General features: G+C 37.8%; 1 protein-coding gene across 1 annotated transcript in view; it reads right to left on the reverse strand.

Moving 5' to 3' along the window:
• The window catches only part of LOC106881895 (uncharacterized), a 113,924-nt gene that overhangs the window by 20,241 nt on the left and 71,183 nt on the right, over positions 1-22,500 (reverse strand). Inside the window, exon 3 of the mRNA XM_052966272.2 lies at positions 6,210-8,462. Coding sequence (XP_052822232.1) covers positions 6,210-8,462 — 2,253 coding nt within the window. The remainder of the gene's footprint in view (positions 1-6,209; positions 8,463-22,500) is intronic.

Raw genomic sequence — 22,500 nt, forward strand, 5'->3', positions numbered from 1 at the left:
GCCTTGAAAGACAGAAATTCTCCCTATATTTTTATGAGATGCTTCTTGAATCACAAATACTTGATTTTTTTCTTAAAGGGGAAAATTACTATTTTAATTAAAATAAAATATTAATCTTTATAATCTTAACCAAAGGCAGAAAAACAAACACAGAGACTGTCTCTTTACAGACGAAGATCAGTTACAATTGGAGGAGTTGAATCTCATAATAATGAAAAAACAAACAGCAGCAAATGGGTTGTACCTTACAAGGAAACTCTTTTAAGAGCATTCAAATTCCACAGCAACGTTGAAATCGTTGCCTCAGTGAGGTCAAATAAGTGAGTCATGAAGTACATGCTGAAAAGAAATGACCAAGTTGCTGTTCAAATAAACAACGATAACGAAATTAGTCAATATCCAGTGGATACGTATATTGGATCATCCGTAGCAGTTGCATCCATTTTAGGATTTTCAATTCATGAAAGAGCGCCTGCAATAGTGAAACTGGCAGTTCATCTACCAGATGAACAAAGAATATTGATCAGAAATAGGGAGGATATATATGGCTGTCAATGAACGACATATGAGAACAACATTGACAGAATTCTTTTCATTGTGCATCAATGATGACTTTGCAAAAACATTACTTTATGCTGAAGTACCCATGTATTTCACTTGAAACCGTAACAAAGAATGGCAAAGAAAAATGCGAGGGAAAAAAGTGGAAGGCCATTTGAATTTTTTCAAAGAAGCCATGTTTATGTTGTCACACCAAAGGCAGAACTGTGTTATTTAAGAATTTTATTGCATGAAGTTCGAAATAGTATTTGTTTTTTCCTTTAACGCTGCGCATCGACATTTTCAACTTGGATTGGTTATAACCGAACGGGTCACGGCAGGTAAGTCTAGTATATATATATATATATATATATATATATATATATATATATATATATATATATATATATCCTTCCTTTCCGGAGCGTCCAATAACACTATCCGTATCACGTCCTCACTTTGTTGTTTTTTGTTATTGTTTTTTGTGTTTTTTTTAACCTATATATATATATATATATATATATATACGTATATGTATCTATATATATGTATATATATATATGTCTGTATATCTGTATATGTATACTTTGTAAATATATATATACACACTTATGTATATGTATGTCTATATGAATATTTACGTGTGTGTGTATGCATATATGTATGTCTGTCTCTCTGTATGTATGTATGTATGTATGTATGTATGACTTAGTATTTGATTTTATAACTAGAGGTGGATGAGTATTCAATACATTGAATAGAGTGCATATATTATACTAGAGGTTGAAGCTTCTTGAATTGTAACTCATCTAAATTCAACCGTAAGCTATAAGTGCACAGGTCTCCTTTATGTAGGGAATTTTAAGCTACTTGTTCACACTTCCTCACTTCTTTCACTCATAATAATGTCCAATATAAAAGATAGTCACAAAATTTTGATAATTCCTTTTATAAACAATGCCGGGGTCAAACACTCTCATTCTCTCTCCTCTCTTTTCTCTTTTTACTCTCTCTCCCTCTCTCCGTCTCTCTTCTTGTGTGTGTGTGTGTGTGTGTGTGTGTGTGTGTGTGTGTGTGTGTGTGTGTGTGTGTGTGTGTGTGTGTATACGTAGAGTAGTGTTTCGGTTAGGATCGTGTCTTACGGGTGCGTCGAAACCCTTAATGTACTCAGGTCATCAGTACATATCCCCTAGCAAAATAATACCCTCTCACTTGAATACATACACAACAAAAACCATGTCTATTAAGTGCATATTTCGAGTACGTACAGGGTTCGTGTTGTAATCCTCAATAGTTTAAGGGTGTTTGGCTTCAGTGTTATGAATGAAAACATTCGTGCCGTAACGGGTGAGTGAGTGAGTGTCTCCGGTCACAACAGAAGGCGTTCACTTAGTAGGAGTGTCGCTGCTCATACTTGACTTACTTAGCCATCAATGACGATAATAAGGATCATCTTGATCATGATTACGATGATGACGATGATGATCGGGAAAGATGGATGGAGATACGAGCATGAGTTTATCTTTGTGTGTTTCTGCAAATGTTTGGTGAATGTTTGATTTTTACAAGCAAAGGAGAAACTATTTACTACACAAAATGCATATATTATACGATATTCCTTTCTACTCTAGGCACAAAGCCCGTAATTTGGGGGGAGGGGGCCAGTCGATTAGATCGACCCAGTACGAAACTGGTACTTAATTTATCGACCCCGAAAGATGAACGGCAAAGTCGACTTCGACGGAATTTGATATATTATACAATATTATTAAGCTTCTTTTCTCGAGTACGGTACTTATTCTATCGGTCTCTTTTGCCAAACTCGTATGTTACGTAGACGTAAACAAAGCACGCGCGCGCATACATACTTTCATGCCTACAAGCATATACACACATATACGCACATATGTGTGTGTGTGTGCTTGAGTGCGCGCGCGCGTGTGTATATATGTATAAATATGTATATATCTTTTTTTTTACTTGTTTCAGTCATTAGATTGCAGCCAGGCTGGGGCACCGTCTTGAAGAATTTTAGTCGAACGAATGTGTGAATCTTTGCGTCTGTGTTTGTCCACCACCACCACCACCACCACTTTACATTAAGTGTTTGTGATATATATATTTGTTTATGTGTGTGTGTCTAATGGGAGGTAGATTATTATAGTGGGATAATGTTATCAAACGGTTATTGTTATCAAAGTGGGTGTCAAACATGTTCTGGCTATTATCTCTTCTGTTCAATTTTATCAAGAAGTTATCGTTATTTAAATGATATCATTCCCATATAATCACAATAAGCAACTTCTACAATGCATGTGTGTGTGTGTGTGTGCGTGTGTGTGTGTGTGTGTGTGTGTGTGTGTGTGTGTGTGGTTTATATTTTGCGATACTAAAGTAAAATTTCTGAATAGATATTATAGTGTTAGAAATCTATAGAATGTAAGAATCTTATATGTGCTTGTTTATGGAGTTGGATAAACAAGCATTATAATCTGGATCACATTTTCGTTCAGTTAACCTTTTGGTTGACAGTATTTGTCAGCAGAATTGAACAGAGATATTTTTAACTGCATCAAACGAAGAAAATAGCAATCGATGATTTTAAGATTGAATGAAAGAGTTGCCGAATCCCTCTTAATGCAACATTATTCACCAGACTACCCAAATCCCAAATAAAGGGGTGCGAGCTAATATCTACCTGCTGGAACATTTCTCAAGATTTCCTGAGAACCTCAAATTCTATGATGCATGAGAGATAAAATTTACTTCAACGATTACGTGATTATCTGAAAACATTGTCATCGACATGTTAAATTCAATTCTTTTCAATCCGTAGATAAATACAGTCGACGGAATGGTTGTCTGATCGAAATAGTTGTCCAAAAGAGTAATTTATACTTAACGCATAAACAAACGTATATACATACACTCATATATAGTATGCATAGTAAAAGGTAATCGGCACTGCCTTCCCGTCTCAGAGTTGACACACATAGAGACATGAAAACACATAGGAACATAGAAACACACTCACACTAACACAGGCATTAAAACATGCATTTTCTTTTACATTTTATCAGGAACAATGCTCTCACAGTCTGGTGGCATTAATATATGTGACCAGTTTACTCTCACACTCTTATCAGCTAGATACGATTCCGTTCAACTACCTGTAGATCAATATGTGCAATGTGTGGAATTTTATAGATATGTGAGATTATCAATAAAACACCAAAGATCACAAGCCCTTAGCGTTTGAAGCGTTATGTATGGCGGTACTAACAACTCGATGTTAGAACTCAATATGCATATGTTTTAGAAAGGATCGTTAATTGAGAATAGAGCGTAATAAAAAGAAAACATCATAAAAAACATAAGGAATAAGAAATTATATAATGAACTTAGTGAACTTACAGCTGTTTCTGCTATATGATGCGTTGCAATCATGCTTGAGTACAATCTATAGTTGGAGCTTCAAAAGTGAAGTGCAATTTTATTTGGTAAACCATTTATATTTAGAAAATATTACCTTCGAAAAAATATATATTTTTCCGTCATATTTTTATAATTTTTCGATGATAATGTTTTCTGTATATAAATAACGTGTCACGCAAGCGCTCGACTATGAGTATATTGCATCTTATGACAGAAACAGCTGTAAGCTAATGAAGTTCATTACATTATTTCTCGTTCCTTGGTCATTTATTTAATTTTTTAATTACAATTTCTCTCTCTCTCTCTCTCTCTCTCTCTCTCTCTCTCTCTCTTTCTCTTTATATATACATGCATACATACATGCATACATACATACATACATACATACATACATGCATGCATACAAACACACACTTAAAACACACACACACACACACACACACATATATATATATATATATATATATATATATATATATATATATATATATATATATATACAACAGACATAGGTTTCAAGGAGAAAAGAGACTACACGTGGTATAAATAGGGGAAAGTAAAAAGAAAAAAGAGAAAATGTACATTGGATGTAAAAATAAAGGCTTTTTTATGAAAAGTAACGATATATATATATATATATATACAATTAGATGAACTGAGGAAGAATTAAGAGGTATAAAAGTCATACCGGTATCGTTAAAAGCTGACTTTGAATGAGCACCGATTTCCAAACTGTCGGGTCTAATAGTCCCTGAGTGAAAAGATTACATGCAAGGGCGGTAAGCAGTCCTGGAAGTGGTGTAATTAGGGTAGAAATAAATACTGTAATATGAATGGTGTATGGGATGTATGGAAATTAGTTGTATTATTGGTAAGGTTAGTAGTGTCCTGTATTATGTTGTGCTCATGCTGAATTGTGGAAGATATTTATTAATGAAAGTTGCCTCTTTATTTATTCTTTGCTGTACTGAGGTGTTCTGTGAACATTGATAGAAAGGGAAAATTAGGAAGTTGGGTTTAAGGTTCCTAGCACAACTTTCTATATATTCACTGACCAGTATCTGTCTGTATTGTGGGTAGCAGATTTGTTCTTTGTGAAGAGTTGTTCTTCGTCGGAGTGACATTCCTGTTTGGCCTATTTTGGGATTTCTGCACCCTAATAGCAGAAATTAGTTTTTCCGAGGCACAGGTAAAATTTGATTTTATCTTAAATATTTAACCTTGTTTAAAGTGGAACTCTGTACCCTCCAAAAGTTGGGAGCATGTGCCACAGTTAAGCCCCCACCCCGCATTTTTTCACTTTTGGTCCCGTTGTTAATGGATATAGTCTTACGCTGGTTAATATTTTTTCAATGATTTCACTTGCATTTTGCTCTTGAGAATTGTGTGAGCCTAAAATTTTGTTAATTGTTTTATTTCCTGTGAGAATGGGTAGATTTTGGATAATGATGTTGAAGGCCTCATTGTTTCTGTGTGTTTAGATGTATGGGAGTGTTTTTAAGTCTGGTGTAGTATTTCGGTTGACTTCCCTTAATGTTCGTATGTCTAATTACTTTGCTCGTTTAATCCCATCATTTATTAATGATGTTAGATAATATCTCTTGATTAGTATTGATCTGAGTTCAAGGAGTCTTCGTTCACGAGTATTGGTGTCCGAAACTATGGTACAGATTATTTTTGCTAGATTACAAGGTATATTAATTTTTATGTGTTTGGGGTGGAATGAGTTGAATAATAGGTATTGTTTTGAATCTGTGGGTTTATAGAAGATGTCTGTTTCGATGTGGTTATTGACTATTTTAATTAGGATGTCAAGAAAAGGAAGTTGTTTGTTGCTGTGTTCCATGGTGAATTGTATGTTGCTATTGATATTGTTAAGCATTATTTTGAAATCGAGGAGTTTGTCCATGCTATCTTTCCAAAGTATAAAGCAATCATCTAAATACCTCTTTCAGTTCTCCTTTAAATAGCAACTTTTGACGATACCGGTATGACTCTAAATCATCTTTAACAATTCATAATAATGACTTTTATACCGCTTAATTCTACCTCAGTTAATCTAATTGTATATATATATCGTTACTTTCATAAAAAAAACATTATTTTTTTAATATCCAATGAGCATTTCCTCTTTTTTATTTTTACTTTCCCCTGTATATATATATATATATATATATATATATATATATATATATATACATATATACATATATATCCTGCTGGTGGGTGCTTACCTGTGTGGATGTATGTGTGTTTCTTCATGTCAGATTTCTGATGGAAGCGCTTACCGCAGTACTGACACGGATAGGGTCTAGTGTCACTGTGAATGAGTAAGTGGGTTGACAGAGTTGAGGAACGTTTGAAGCACTTGCCACACTGCTTACACTGGAAGAGTTTGTCAGTCACTGTTGCCTGCAACGAGGAGAGGGAAATCGAAGACGGAGGAGGAGGCGATATCGAAGTGGACGAACAGAGAGACAACGGTGGTATGATGGATGCTTGAGACGGTGGTGGAGGTGGCGGGGCTGGTGGCAATGGTGGTGGTAGTGGTGGTGGTGGTGGTGGTGGCAGTGGTGGTGGCGGCGGCGGTGGTGGTAATGAAGTCTGGGATTGAGGACTCGTCTGGTGAGATGGATGCAGTACTGAATGAGGGTGGTTCTGAAGTGGGTGGGAATGGTGATGGGGCTGTTGTTGTTGTGATGGTTGTGGTTGTTGTCCAAGTGGATGATGGTGATGGTGATGATGATTATGCTGGTGTGGGTGTTGGCTGTTGTTGCTGCCACCGTTCATGCTGTTGTGATTGCTATGTGTGTTCGAATTAGAGTGGTGCTGGTGTGAATGCATATGGAACTGTGGGGGCATATGAGAGAAAGACAGGGCTGCCGTGGTGGGTGAATGGTGGAGAGCAAGACCACCTAGTAACCCACCTAAACCGGATCGACTGACGACCCCTGGTGGTCCGACCATACTAACTCGAATCAAATCCCCAGCAGCGCCGTTCGAACTGTCGACTGTAGGGGCTGCAACACCAAAACCAGAGTTACCCATGCTAGCAACATTGCTGAGACCAAGATTGCTTCTACCCGAAATATTTCCATGATTATCTCTTCCTCCGATGCCATGGAGGGTCGTAGTGGTGCGATGAAGATTTTCCAGACCCGTCCTAAACGGGTAAGTTGGGATTTCACGTTGAGTGAAAAAAGCCGAGTTAGTTAAATGCGGCAGATGATGTGGATGGTGTTGGTGATGAAGATGATGTTGGTGTGATTGGAGATGATGATGTTGTTGGTATTGATGTTGTTGTTGTTGCTGTTGGAGCAGCAGCTGATGTTGCTGATGTTGAAAATGATGCAGTAATGAGTTTTGGTGTGGATGCGGGATGCGCCGGTAGCTTTCGTCGGGACGGTGGTTGCCTTCGTCTCCTATGATTGGTGATGGTGGTGAGGGCGGGTTCGGAGGAGAGGAGGGGCTCTGAGTGATAATGTTTTCAGCGGGGGACGAGGATGTGGAAGAAGTGGAGATGGAAATGGACGAAGAAGTTGGGACGGTGAAGTCTTTAGGATACAGTTTCGAATCGTAGTGACAATTCATAATAGTGTCATCGTAAATAGTCTCGTTGCCATCCCTTCGGTGACTGTAATTCAGATGATCTCTGTCATCATGTTTACTGTTGTTGATGCTGTTGTTGATGTCGGAGTTAAGGTAAGATTTCGACTTGAAATTTTGTATGTTTGAGTTAAGAAAGCATTCTTGTTCTTCTTGCTCCTCCTGCTCTTTTGGTTGTTGTTGCTGCTGTTCATCTTGTTGATGCTGCTGCTGCTGCTGCAACTGTTCTTCTTCTTCTTGTTCTTTTACTTGACGTTTTTGCTCTTCCTCTTCGCCTTCTTTTCCCTCCCGGAGGTGACGATGAGAATAACCATGATGATGATACTGTTGCTGCTGATGCTGGTTGTGATGATGATGATGGTGATGATGGTGGTGATGATGGTGGGTAGGATAATGCTGTTTTAAAATTGATCTTGTCAGCGATGTCTTATTATTATTATTATTATTAATATTATTATTATTATTATTAATATTTTTATTGTTGTTGTTATTGTTGTTGTCCTTTGTTACATCACTGCTGCTGCCGTTGATATTGTTGTTCTTATGATTGCTGCAGTTGCTGTTGTCATTGCTGATACTGTGATCACTGCCACTACAGGTACCTCCACCGCCGCCACCACCACCACTACTACTACCATCAATACCACCAATACAACTGCTGCCGCTGCTGCTATTGCTAATGTTGCTGCTGCTTGAGAGGGGTGTATGGCCACGAACGTAGGTAACAGCATCTGCAGAATACGGTTTGATGGGGTTAGTTTCCGGCAAAGCTTTTATAGGTCGAGGCCATGATACGAAATCGTCCAACAGTTTCCGGAACGTCGAATGCATGTAATCTGGGTGGTAGTAGTCAATTGGATCCCGAGGTTCAAAGTGATAAACTGCGAAGATAAAAAAAAAAAAAAATAGAGCATTAATTAAATATATCGATTTAGAGTCTACAGTATGGGTTAGGAATTTTAGACTTAGCTCAGCCCTAATCGAATAGACTTATCACCAAAGACGGTTCACATGAATGTCCTAGCTTTTATTCAAAAAGTGTCGTTAAGCTTACATTATCCAATGTTATTTTGTCATTCTGCTACTTGTTTCAGTCAGTTGACTGCAACCATATTGGAGCACCGCTTAAAGGGTTTTAGTCGAAGAAATCGACCCCAGGACTTATTCTTTGTAAGCCTAGTACTTATTCGCGCGCGCGAGCGCTCACTCACTAATACACATACGATGGTCTTTCAGTTTCCCTCTATCAAATCCACTCGCAAGGCTTTGGTCGGCCCGAGGCTATAGTAGAAGACACTGGCCCAAGGTGCCACGTTGTGGTACTGAATCCGGAATCATATAGTTGGAAAGCATGCATCTTACCACACAGTCAAGCCTGCGCCTGTGTCTTTTAACGAGACTACGATGTTATTTGAGGAATTATTTCTAGCAAGTTCAGCCGCCACATAGATGTTCTCTCGTTAACTTGAGCAGTTATGATGGTGATTACTGTAGGTTAGATTGTGAGGGAAGGGTATGCGTATGTATATGTGTGTGTGTGTGTGTGTGTGTGTGTGTGTATTTGTATGTATGTGTGTGTGTGTGTGTGAAAGAGAGAGAGAAGAAAGAGAGAATTACAGTAACTCCAATATTTGACTAGTGCCAATTTTTTTCAGAATATATTGATTTATAGTCAACTGAATTGAATCGAAAGTATATTTCTACTTAGCAGTTGAAATACCAAATACCATAACGGTGAGATTCAAACTCAGTTCAATAGGGTAGCTTCTGCATAACGCTGCTAACCATTCAGATCCAGCTCAACCTCCAACGGTGCAATTAACAACGAGCCAAATATTGTTTTCACTTCGACACAAGGCCAATTATTTCAGGAGTGGGTGGTCGAGTCTTTTACATCGACCCCAGTACTCAACTGATACTTATTTTATTTATAGATTCCCGAAAGGATGAAAGATAAAGTCGACCTCGGTGGAATTTGAACGCAGAACGTAAAGACGGATGAAATGCCGCTAAGCATTTTGCCCGGCCTGCTAACGGCTCTGCCTGTTCACCGCCTTACAACGAGCCGAATATTATCATTATGCTAAGTTGATGAATTGTAGGAGCGATGTCTCGAGGCAGTTTTACTGTGGAATCAAGATGAAGCCAACATTGAAGTATAAGTTGAACGCTTCTATGGTGTAAGTGACAACTGTAAAAACTATTCTAACAACTAGAGATCGTATTTATCTCCTTCACCTTTACACTCTGCCACTCCAGTTACACCCCGACCATTCAATCAACAATTATACTCAGCAACTGCTTCTAATTCACACAGTTATCACAAACACACTGAGTCTACTAACCAACATCTGTGCTTACTGTTTATCCTGTCAACATTTACACAATTTGTCTATCCAATTAACACCTCCACTGTTTCAATCCAATCGACATCTAAAAGGTATCTAGACGTTATCCAATGAGCATCAAGAAACTGTGTCTGTACACAGTCTCTATTCAATCAACATCTAAAAATAATGTCTCCTTACACGATGTCCAATCATTCAGTCGTATATATATATATTTTTTCTACTTTAGGAACAAGGCATGAAACTTTGTAGCTGGGGACAGTTGATTGCATCGACCCTAGTGCTCAACTGGAATTTATTTCATTGACCCCTATATAAAATAGTCATAAATTAAGCTGGCACCGTGATGGGTAGCCTAACTTGCATATTTGTGCTTTTGAATAGTCGTCGTTAATTAAGCAATAACCATTCTGTGTTCATCACAGCGTAAATCAGTTGAACTGAAATAGATTTAACTTACACAGCCTAGATGTGTAAAAAAAAAAAAAGAATGTAACCACATTTCTCAAGCCACTAATACGCAGAAAAAGTGTAGGGGGAGTCTCCTAATTGACCGTTTCACAGTTTTTTGACCGCTCTTCAAGAAGACGTACTCGGCTTCCTTCTTTAATCAACAGCGTAGAGCATTTGATTCAGTATATAAAACAATTATAAATGACGATAGCATCGTGGCAGATGGACATTTTGCATATTAGTTGGCTTATTGATGAGCTGTTCATGTGTTCTCTGAGGTGTGTTCAACAATCCGTGAAAAGGCTCGTCTAATCGACTTGAACCCTTCAAGACGTTCTCTTAGTATGGCTGCAGTCAAATGACCGAACAAGTAAACAAATAAAATATTAGGTATATACACTGATAATACATAATTTACTTGCACGCTTTTCAGATAAGCTAGTGTTACGTAATACAATGATGCGTTAATCCATCCATATTTAATCGACTATGGTATCATATAAATCTAGAAAATCAACACCAGCAAATCCTTCTCAAAGATACCATACTGCAAGGAATATAGAACAAACAACTATCTGAATATAGCAGTAAATTCTAGCTTATGTGAAACGCGCGCAAGCAAATTATGGATTATAAAGTATGAACTGAAAATGTAATATAATCTCCATTCTTCATTGTTCTTTATAATATTTTCTGAAATCTGCAGAAGCGAACCGTGGATTCACTAATCGAAGTGAAGTACAAATTTAATAGTATGAACAAGATGCTTCACAACGATTATCACTGGTCGATTTAGTCAGCCAAGTTGTTTTATTACAGAGTGCTCAAAAAAGTAGTCGCCTGAATTTTATTGTCCCTATTCCTGTGTTACACACGCACGCACACCCACCCACCCACCCACACACACACAAATACACACGCATTTAATGTAAGTATATATGTATGTATACACACTTGTCGCTATTATCGTTATTATCATCATCATCATCATTATCATCATCATCATCATCATCATCATCATCATCATCATTATTATTATTATTATTATTATTATTATTATTATTATTATTATTATTATTATTAAAATATCGTTCACTAGATAACAAATGGCACTCTTCTTTTAATTCTGGCTCTATTATTATTATTATTATTATTATTATTATTATTATTATTATTATTATTATTATTATATGAAAAGTCACAGCTTATTTTGCTGGGTATGACTGAAAGTGTCAGCTGTCCACAGCCAGCAGACTAAGGTGACATTTGTTTACTGGTCATGCTTCAAGAACCCTGGGAAGAATTCTTGCAGTTCCAAGCAATTCTGATGTTTGTAGGTGTTCTACCTTCACACTTGCACCGATCTTTTTCAGCCATGCTGGTAGTTAAGTGCTGATACTTCCAACTGCACCAATTACTACCGGTATCACTCTCTTCATTGACCACAATCTTCGTATTTCCCACTTCAAACCGTCATAGTTGTTTATCTTTTCTTCTTCTTTCACATTGACCCTGTCACCGGAGCAAGCTATGTCGATTATCATGCATGTTCTTCCTTTTTTATTCACAGCAATGTCCGGTTTCCGATATCTGGCCAGGTGATCGCATTGGATCATTGCATCCCACAGGATTTTACAATTCTCATTTTCGGTGACTCCTTCTGAAGTTTGCTCTTCGTAGGCCGTGATTTTCGCAGAGCTCCTAACGGATCACTCTTGCCACATTGTCATGGCGTCTTTTGTATTCGCGTTGTGCTAATTTCGAGTATTCGCTAACGATGTGCCATACCGTTTCACCCCTCTCATCACACATTCTGCATTTGTCGCTATCGGTAGTGTTGTCTATTCTGCACTTCGTATAGTTGGTCCTTATCACTTGTTCCTGAGCTGCGCATATGAGTGCTTTTGTCTCTATCTTCAGGTCACTCCTTTTAATCCATAGCCACCGGTCCTCTCTATCTGTCGTGGCGTTCACATCTCTTGCAAACTGACTGTACATTTTCATTTCCTTTTGTGCTTTTTTTCTTTTTGTTCATTTCTTGTTTAAATTTTTCTTTAGTTACGCAATTTTCAGTTTTGATGACGCCAGCCTTCTTCGTGTATTTCAACAGTGGCTCCACGGCATTTTTTATATACCACTCTAAGCTATTTTCCTCTGCTTAGATACAGTCCTGGCAACTGATCAAACCTTTCCCACTCTACATTATTATTATTATTATTATTATTATTATTATTATTATTATTATTATTATTATTATTATTATTATTATTAATTGTTTGCTTTTACATGTATTTGGATCATGTTTTTTCTGTAGCACCATTTTTTTTTAGATGTTGTGCATCGAGTTCTTACATATATATAGGTATTTTTACATTGAGATGACTTGAGTTATGTCTTGAAACTATCGCAGTTAGCTGCGAGTATGTGTGAGTGGTGCGTGCGTGCGTGCATGTGTGTGTGTGTGTGTGTGTGTGTGTGTGTGTGTGTGTGTGTGTGTGTGTGTGTGTGTGTGTGTGTTCATGTGTATATATTTATTTTTCTATCTATCTATCTATCTATCTATCTATCTATCTATCTATTTATTTATTTATATATACATACATACACATGAACACACACACACACACACACATATATATATATAGTTATAGATAGATAGATAGATAGATAGATAGATAGATAGATAGATAGATAGATAGATAAATATACATACACATAAACATATATATGTACATATTTTATAAATTTACATGCATACATATATGTGTACATAAGTACACACACGCATACACACAAACACACATATATATGCGTGCGTAGAGGAAGAGAGAAATAATGGTAGCTAAAAAGAAGAGAGATAGAATAAGAGTGAAAGGGAGAGAGAATGAGAGAGAGCGGGGGGGGCTGTTGCACGTTGACCTGACAGTCTGCCAGAAAATGTAGAATGTAACAGTTCCGCCTGCATGAATTCTCACCTCGAGACACCTATTTGTTCCCATACAGCGCATGTGCAAACGAGCTGAAATGTCATCATATCACGGTTCACTGAATATATACAGAAAGCGTTGACAGCTTTGCTTGACGGTAAAGATAAATAAATAAAGGAATAAAAGAAAGAGTGGAACGCCATGCCTTGTTGGAGATATCCACACAACTATACGTCCTGCCACCACTACCACCATTACACCCTCCACCACCGCCTCCACCACCGCTGCCACCACCACCACCGCCGCTGCCACCACTTTATAGCCCTTCTGTATAAGCTTTGACAATGCATATATTTACTTTAACTGCAGCAGCTTCTTAGTTTAAAACTACCATCGCCACCATCATCTCCATAGCAACACGACTAATGCCATCACCACCAAACACTACAAGTATCAAATGTATTATCACCAAAGCTATCATTTTAATTTTAGCATCACCTCCACCACCGCCAACATCACTATCACAACCACTAACAACAACATCACCACCGCCACCACGACCACCAACACCAGATCTAGTGTAACTATCAATATTCCTACCCCCGCCACCAGCAACAACGGCAACAACACCATCAACTCCACCGTAATCACAATCACAACCACCATTTCCACCGCTAATAGAATTACACCGGTCATCACCAACGAGTGAGCTAACCAAAGAGGAAGTCTCTACGTGATCTCTCAACCTGATAAAAATATAAAGCAAACTTTAAAAGAAATCTTTGCAATGTCTGAAATAACGCTGGATTGTTCATGGCTGGACCGTCTTTGATCATAAATCTGTAAGACAATAGCAACAACTGTCATCATTATTACTACCATAATTAAGGCGGCGAGCTGTCAGAGTTGTTAGTACGCCGGACGAAATGTTTAGCCGAGGTCGATTTTGCCTTTTGTCCTTCGGGTCGATAAAATAAGTACCAGTTGAACACTGGGGTCGATGTAATCGACTCATTCCCTCCCCAAAATTGCTGCCCTTGTGGAAAAATTTGAAACCAAGGCGGAGAGCAAGCAGAATCGTTAGCACGCCGGACGAAATGTTTAGCAGTATTTCGTCTGCTGCAACGTTCTAAGTTCAAATTTCGCCGAGGTCGACTTTGCCTTTCATACTTTCGAGGCCGATAAAATAAGTACCAGCTGAACACTGGAATCAATCTAATCACCCCACCACCACCGCCACCACCACCAAATTGCTGTCCTTATGGCAAAATTTGAAACCATTATTACTATCATAACTACCGTACTTTCATTCTTCAGATGTCGCTCAAACTGCCAAGTTCTTGGGGCGAATGAATCGACTAATAACCTCCAATCCCACAAAAAAATTCTAGCTTTGTACCTATGTAAAAAAAATTGATATGTAAGTAGTTTTTCATTGAGTTTTCGGTTAGACTATATTTCTATCTAAATTTTAAGTAATATCTAAATATAATCAAGATTAGTGTCCACTGTATTTCTTAGGCACATTTATCCGAATAATTTTATGAGCACTTTTGTTGGCCTATGTATTTTATGGCATAAAATTCGAAATATTCTCCCATATGATTCAGAATTTAGTTTAATGTAGAAAAAAGTGAAAAGCTTCAAAGAATCAAATTTTATTACTTATGACTTTCCAACGAATCATTATAAGTCGTTAGCACGCCGGGCAGTTAGCAGTTAGCTCATCTTGCATTTAAAATTTTGTCCGCTAAAATAACTATTTCAATTAAAATGATTGTCTAGAATCACTTATTTCGTTTTTCCCTACTTAGCTGCAAATAATTAACTATTTTTAAACGGCTTTTCGGGAGCCGTTTTTCTAATGTACAATTCAACAAGAACATTACGCTTAAATATTACACTTGATTCAAAATGCCCTTTATTCAGCACACCAATTCCATCAAGAACCCAGAGAAAAAGAATTCCACAAGTTTTTCCAAGAACATTTGGTTTTTGAAAGAATCTATTTCGATTACATCTGAAATAAAATGGAATTTTCCACAACAAGAGAAAAAGTATAAACACACTGAGGATTCTTTTATTTTACTCCAAGAATTGCTTATTTTAAATGAAAATTCTGAATTGCTAAGTACTTGCAGACTCGCCTCCCAGTACTTACTTTGTAATTACCTACGAGTTACCCCTTCCATTTCTCTCGAAACAAACAGTTATTTCGCTGCAATTATTCTAATTCGACTCCCGCCTCCTTATTTAATAAGTAATTTATATATTTTACATTGTCGGGTTGTTTTCTTTTCATCGTTTAGTTATCTTGCATATTCCCCTTGAAAATATTTTTCAAGAAATTCTTTTTCCTTTACTTTTTGCATCTTTATGATCACTAATTTTCTTTAAGTTCCATTCTTACTTTCTTTTCACTCAGGTTTTTTTTTTCGCATTTGTATTTTTATACATGGTCTTGTCTTCGACTATTATGGAGCTCTCTTATACTTTAGGTTATTTACAATGTACGTATTTGCACAAATTTGTAGTTTGTTCTTTGCTCTTTCTTCTTATTTTATTTTGTGTCTTTTCCTGCTCTACTGGCACATCCCGATACCTTCTGGCACATCTTGATACCTTCATTTTATTTCATATGCAATGGTTTATGGGCTACCAGTATAGTGTATTGTCTTAATTTTAACTATCTAGATGTGTGTGTGTCTGTGTATGTATGTATATATGTATGTATATATGTATGTATGTATGTATGTATGTATGTATGTATAATTCACTATGATAGATCGCTAGCCACTAAACTTTATTTTCTCTCCTTGTTTACTTCTTTGTTCCTTTCTGTTGAAGAGCGTAGGCTCGAAACGTAAAAGACTTTCTCACTTCCCGAACGTTAAACTAATACATCTGTTTGTTGTTTATACACGTCTTCGTCTTTTGTTTTGTTTTTGTAAATTCTCACTATGTATAATTACATAGATACATATAAACGTGTTTGTGCGTATTTGTAGCATGAATGTGTACACGTGTATTGGCATACATACACACACATACACACAGAAACAATTATTCATACTAACATCCATAAAACACTCTAAACACATCCTACTAATCTTGTGACATCTCTAAAATTGTAAGAATGTAACATCTTTGACTATAACACAAGACAGACGTCTGCCACAAAAGACACCATTAGGTCAGAGTCACTCAAAACACCAACAACAGTTCCACTGCAGCTAATACAAATCATCTTAGTGGACAGGATAAACACTTTCAAAAACAACTCAAGTCTCACTCACATTCGACAAAGCAGTGATACATTGATTTAAAAATCTAAAACTTGATTCAGTTTAAAACCAAACAAGACTTTTACTTCATGAATGCATCTAATAGACAATATGCATGATAGTTTTACATTAATGAAGGAAGCCACATTATGATAGCAATACTCTTCAAAACACTACAAAAAGTGTATTTACCCTTTCAGATATACGCCACTAATACGAAAGATCCACGCTCAACTTCTAACTACACCAGAAGTAGTTCAAAACCAAAGCAATGCCACCTCACATATTGATTTATCACTCCTGAAAATACAACCCTAATTGCACCATTCTCATTTGCTCACAAGATATGAGACTTGCCACTGAGCTAGTGGTTTATTTACGACAATAGCAATATACTTACACTCGAAACATACGAAGGCTACACACAACTCATACAAACGCACACATATGCATACACATATTTGAACACATTATGTATGTTTATATATATATGCATATGTATCTGGATTTATGTATGTATGTATGTATGTATGTATGTATATATATATATATATATATATATATATATGTGTGTGTGAGTGTGTGTGTGTGTATGTATGTATGTATGTATGTATGTATGCTCGCAGACACGTTAAAGAGAGACAAAAAATCAAAATCACATAATGTGACCAAGCAAAGGTAGTGGCGGTCAGTAAAGAAATGGAAAAGTCAGACGACACTCGTAAATTTCCCGCCAGAGAATTTGCTGACCAATTGCAGTAAGGCAGCTGCCATTGCGACATAACCAACTGGGAACTGAACGCTGTGCAATCTAGAAATAACTCCTAATAATCATGAATATTCCATCGAAATTAAAATAATCACGAAGAATATAAATTATTAGAGCCACTTAAATCCTAATGTATGTTTATTTTCTCTGATCTACTCTTTTCTACTCTTTTACATTTTGAGTCCCTCTCTTTCACACCCTCTTTCCTCTGGTATTTTATTTATTCTCTCACTGCATCTCTCCCATTCCTGCTTCTCTCTCTCTCTATCTCTCTCTCACTCTCTCTCTCTCTCTCTCTCTCCTCTCTCTCTCTCTCTCTCTCTCTCTCTCTCTCTCTCTCTCCTTGAATGTATATTTTTTTCTGTCTTATGTTTATTTGGTTGTTACTTTGTGTCCCTCAACTATATATGTCTGTGTGTAGACTCACGCGCGCGCACGCACACATGCACACATATCCACACACACACATACACACATATATAGTATGTATACACACACACATACTTACATATTTACGCATACGTGAGCACATATTTGCATGAATATATGTATGTTTGTATGCACTTAACAAACTAGTTAACTTTCTTTTTTGTTATCAATCAGTATATCAATCTGTCTATCGATCAATCGATTTTTCTTCCTTCCATTCTTGATCATTATGCTAATGTTCGTTTTCTTCTTTCTATTTGTCCATACATCTCTCTCTTCTCTTCTCTCTCTCTCTCTCTCTCTCTCTCTCTCTCTCTCTCTCTCTCTCTCTCTCTCTCTCTCTCTCTCTCTCTCTCTGTATTTCCTTACTTAGCCATTCCTTTACCATTTATTTCTCTTTTTCTTACTCTCTCTTCTCTCGCTCTCCCCTTCTTACACGTATTTTAACATAAACAAAAACAAACAGGTAAAAATGAAAGAATATAGAGTAAACAGTTATAAAGATTATCATCCATTTTATCGTAACGTCCGTGCTGGAAGGACATTGCCATTAATCCCATGGCGCATGTACCTCATTCTAAATGGAAGAGCGGGAAGGTATGTGAGATTGGTGCGATTGATATATAGTTAAAAAGGTTGAGAGCGCAGTATAGCAAGATATAAGCTGCTGACATGCCAGGGCTGTTTTTGTCCCCACAATGAACCAACTTCAATTCACTTACAGTGCTAAAGGTCATATTATGCTATTCCCTTCCCGTTAGAAATAGACAAATGTATTCCTAGTCTAAAGAAACAAAACTCCTCTTCCCTATATCCAACTATTCTAGACTACTTCCCTTGCAACTGACTGTCAAACTTTCAGACCTCTAGCACGCGTATGTGATGCATCCTCAGATGTCTCATACGATATATCTGAGGATGCATTTACCCCTCAGACATATTGTAGATGTCTATACAATATGGATGAGAGGAAAAGCTACAGTGGAACACAATGTATACACAATACAAATATTGTAGGCTCGTAGTCAACTTCGAGGTGTAACATGTGCAGTTGGTAAGCACCGACGACAGAGAACAACATGTGGCTGGGTAAAGTATACATTGAGATGCAGGTCCATATGATCTGATGGGATGCGGGTTGAGAGAAAGCGAGCCGAGAGGAAGCGGGCTATGAGGAAGCGGGCTGAGAGGAAGCTCTCAATGAAAGTCGGACCGCGATAGCGAACGCATATATCGCCTAACCGTTGTGCCTTCCAAAGCTTCCGTGTGATCGAACTGGAGCGTCTTTTCTTTCTTGTGAAAGGTGCGCGTTCCACTAATCCATCTTGCTGTCAACATACTCTGCACAGACAATGTGCTGGTATGCGCTGAGGATGTAGTGTCACCCATATCCACAAAATGTTTATATACATACAAACGTATACACACAAACATGCACACATACACATATGGATAGGAGGAGGGGAGAGAGAGACAGAGAAAGAGAGAGGGAGAGAGAGAGAGTGAAAGAGAGATAAAGTGAAAGAGAAAGAGAGCGAGTGTGTGTGTGTGTGTGAGAGAGAGAGAGAGAGAGAGAGACAGAGAGAGAGAGAGAGATGGCGTGTAAGAGCAATAATGTGATGTAGTCATAGAAAGTAAGCAATTGGGAATTGTATGACGGACTGCCATGAAATGTGATTTAAAGGTGAAAGAGAGGGGAAGAGAGAAAGAAAGACAGACAGACAGAGGGAGAGAAAGAGAGTATGAGCGAGGAGAGAGGGAGCGAGAGAGAGTGAGAGGGAGAGTGAGAGCGGGAAGGAGAGAGGGGAAAGAAACAATGGAAAGAAAGAGATTACAACATATATATATATATATATATATATATATATATATACATACATGTATGCACGTACGTTTGTAGATAAGTATGTATGTACGTATGTATGTATGTATGTACTATGGATGTACGGGGAGAGATAGAGATAGAGAGAAACAGAGAGAGATGGCATGTGAGAACAGTAGTGTGACATGGTCATACAAGGTAACCAGTTGGGAATAGTATGATGTGTTGCCATTAAATGTGATTTACTTGTTGCTGTGGAGCAAAGTGAATGGGCTGGATATGTGTGTGTGTGTGTGTGTGTGTGTGTGTGTGTGTGTGTGTGTGTGTGTGTGTGTGTGTATGTGTGTGTGTGTGTGTGCATGTGTGCGTGTGTGCAAGCGCGCACGCATGTTATATGTATGTGATAGTGTGCAATGATAACGTGATCTTTATTAAGAGGTAGCGGTGCTGCTGGTGACGGTGTTTGGAAATGAAATTGCGTTCGTGTGTTGGAAGTATGTGTGTATGCAACAGTGATAATAGTATATGCATAATGATAACGATATATATATATATATATATATATATATATATATATATATATATATATATATATATATATATATATATATATAGTGGTACTGATGGTTAAGGTGTATGTATAGCTATTAGTGTATGATAGTGTGTGCCTGTGCGTGTGTGTGGCGATATACATATATACACACACACACACACACACACACACACACTAAGGCGGTGCTCCAGCATGGCCGCAGTCAAATGACTGAAACAAATAAAAGAATAAAAGAGTATATACAGAGTGCGATGGATAAATTATCGCCATTTTATATTTTTAATTTCGCGCATGCGCATTGTTTGTTTTTGATTTTGTCGACTACACCACAGTATAGTAGGGTTAGGCGGACACTGTCTGTGAGAAAAACACCGCCATGGCGCAATTCACTCTGCTAGAAATTTGTAAACGACATGCTGTACTGCTTGATATTCGCGCTGGAAGCTCTAATACGAATATTTCAGCGTTTGGATGTCAATCTGAGGACAGTGCAATCTGAGGACATGTACCGAGAGTGATAAAAATCAAGCATCCAGTCAACATCATAATATTTAAGGTGATCACTAGTAATGGCGACGTTATGTCTCTATTCATCTTCCCATACGGTCTCAGACTCAACACGGAGGTCTACATCAAGTGCCTGGAGGAGGTAGTGCTGCCATAGGTCAAGAGGGTGGCTGCTGGAAGACCCTATGTCTGACAACAGGACTTTGATCCATGCCACACAAACAGGAGAACTCAGTCATGGCTGTCAGACAATTTTTTGCAACCACATCACACCTAACATTTGGCCGCCTGACTCTCAGACCTGCTTGACTATTATGTGTGGGGCTCAGTTGAGTGAGAGACCAACAAAACTTCTCGTAACACCAAAGATGAGCTGAAGGCAAGGATTATAGCAACATTCACCAACTTAAACAGGGAGACTATCCAGAAGAGATTTGGAAGTCGTTTGGAGGCTGTGGTTGTAGTCTTGGCGATTTTATTGAATAAATTTACTCTTTAATATTTCAAGATACTTTTATGTAATTTTGGTAAATATATCTGTTAAACTGAGATGTCAGTGTTATTTTCATTTTTGCGTAATCCAGACGACAGTTTATTCAGCGCACCCTGTATATATGCATGGTGATATACGAGGTGCGTTCAAAAAGTATTAGACTTTATTTCTTCCTTCCAAAACTAATGCTGTGAGGGCAAAATCTTTCGGGTGATAAGGTGATGCCACCCTTACTGTGCGTGTGCGAAAATTTTCGCACCGGTAGGCTGCATCAATTCCCGTATGTTACGACTAGAGTACAAATGTGTAGTATACGCTTGTCCAATTTTTTTTATCACGCAAGATGAGCGAACGCATTGGCCAGAGATCGTAGACCCATGCTTCATCACCAGTGATGATGATTTTCATGAAGTCTGGGCCGTGGTTTACTCCTGTCCTGAACGATTTCCATGCTGAGTTGCATGCACAAATGTGTGTGTATGTTTGAATTTGTGTTGTTGCGTATAAACAATATCAACATAATGAAAAAAATTCAACTATGTGTAATCCTCAATAGGGAACAGGCGTTTGAGGGTTGCTCATGGAAAAACCCCATAAGAACCATGGGTACCCTGACTTTTGGGACAGCTGCCTCTGTTCCTTTCCTTTTCTCCAATTACAGGCGTATGCTTAGGGCACGCCTGTTCACTCGTACCATTCTCGCCACTCTCATCCACCTTTCAGCAAACTGGCTAGAAGACAACACTTCTCTCTCTGCCCTTATTTCCTTTCTCAAGTGAATCTTGAAGAAGTTGATCAGGGATTGACCAAAGAGAAAAGTGATTGCCTTCAGCCCCTTTAGTCTCGTCCACTATACAGCCTCTTTCGCCATGACCACCTGGCATATAAAGACAGCCTGCTCTCTTCAAGGCAGAGGAAGAATAATGACGACAACTGCGGCGGCGGTGGCAACGACGTGTGTTAATTTATAATATATGCACAGGGTCATACATTTTCAGTGGTATTGGGTATGTAATTAGTTATAAAGACGAGGATGAAATACTGTTCACACGTTCAAAAAGAAATCAGTGCTCTACACCATTACATCATCACCACAATCAGTAACAATTACAACAGCAACAACAAAACAACAGCAACAGTGTACACGGAGACAAAAACAGTGAAACCGTATGGACAGAAACTAAAATATAACAACTACCGCAGGAACAGAAAGAATACGAAGAAAAACTATTGCAATAATTATAAATGATATCGACCATGCAGTCACCAGCAGAAGGAAAGACAACAACGACGACGACCATAATGACAACAACAACAACGACAACGAAACGTCG

This window comes from Octopus bimaculoides, chromosome 3, assembly GCF_046866305.1.
Source record: "Octopus bimaculoides isolate indiv1 chromosome 3, ASM4686630v1, whole genome shotgun sequence".
Taxonomy (NCBI): domain Eukaryota; kingdom Metazoa; phylum Mollusca; class Cephalopoda; order Octopoda; family Octopodidae; genus Octopus; species Octopus bimaculoides.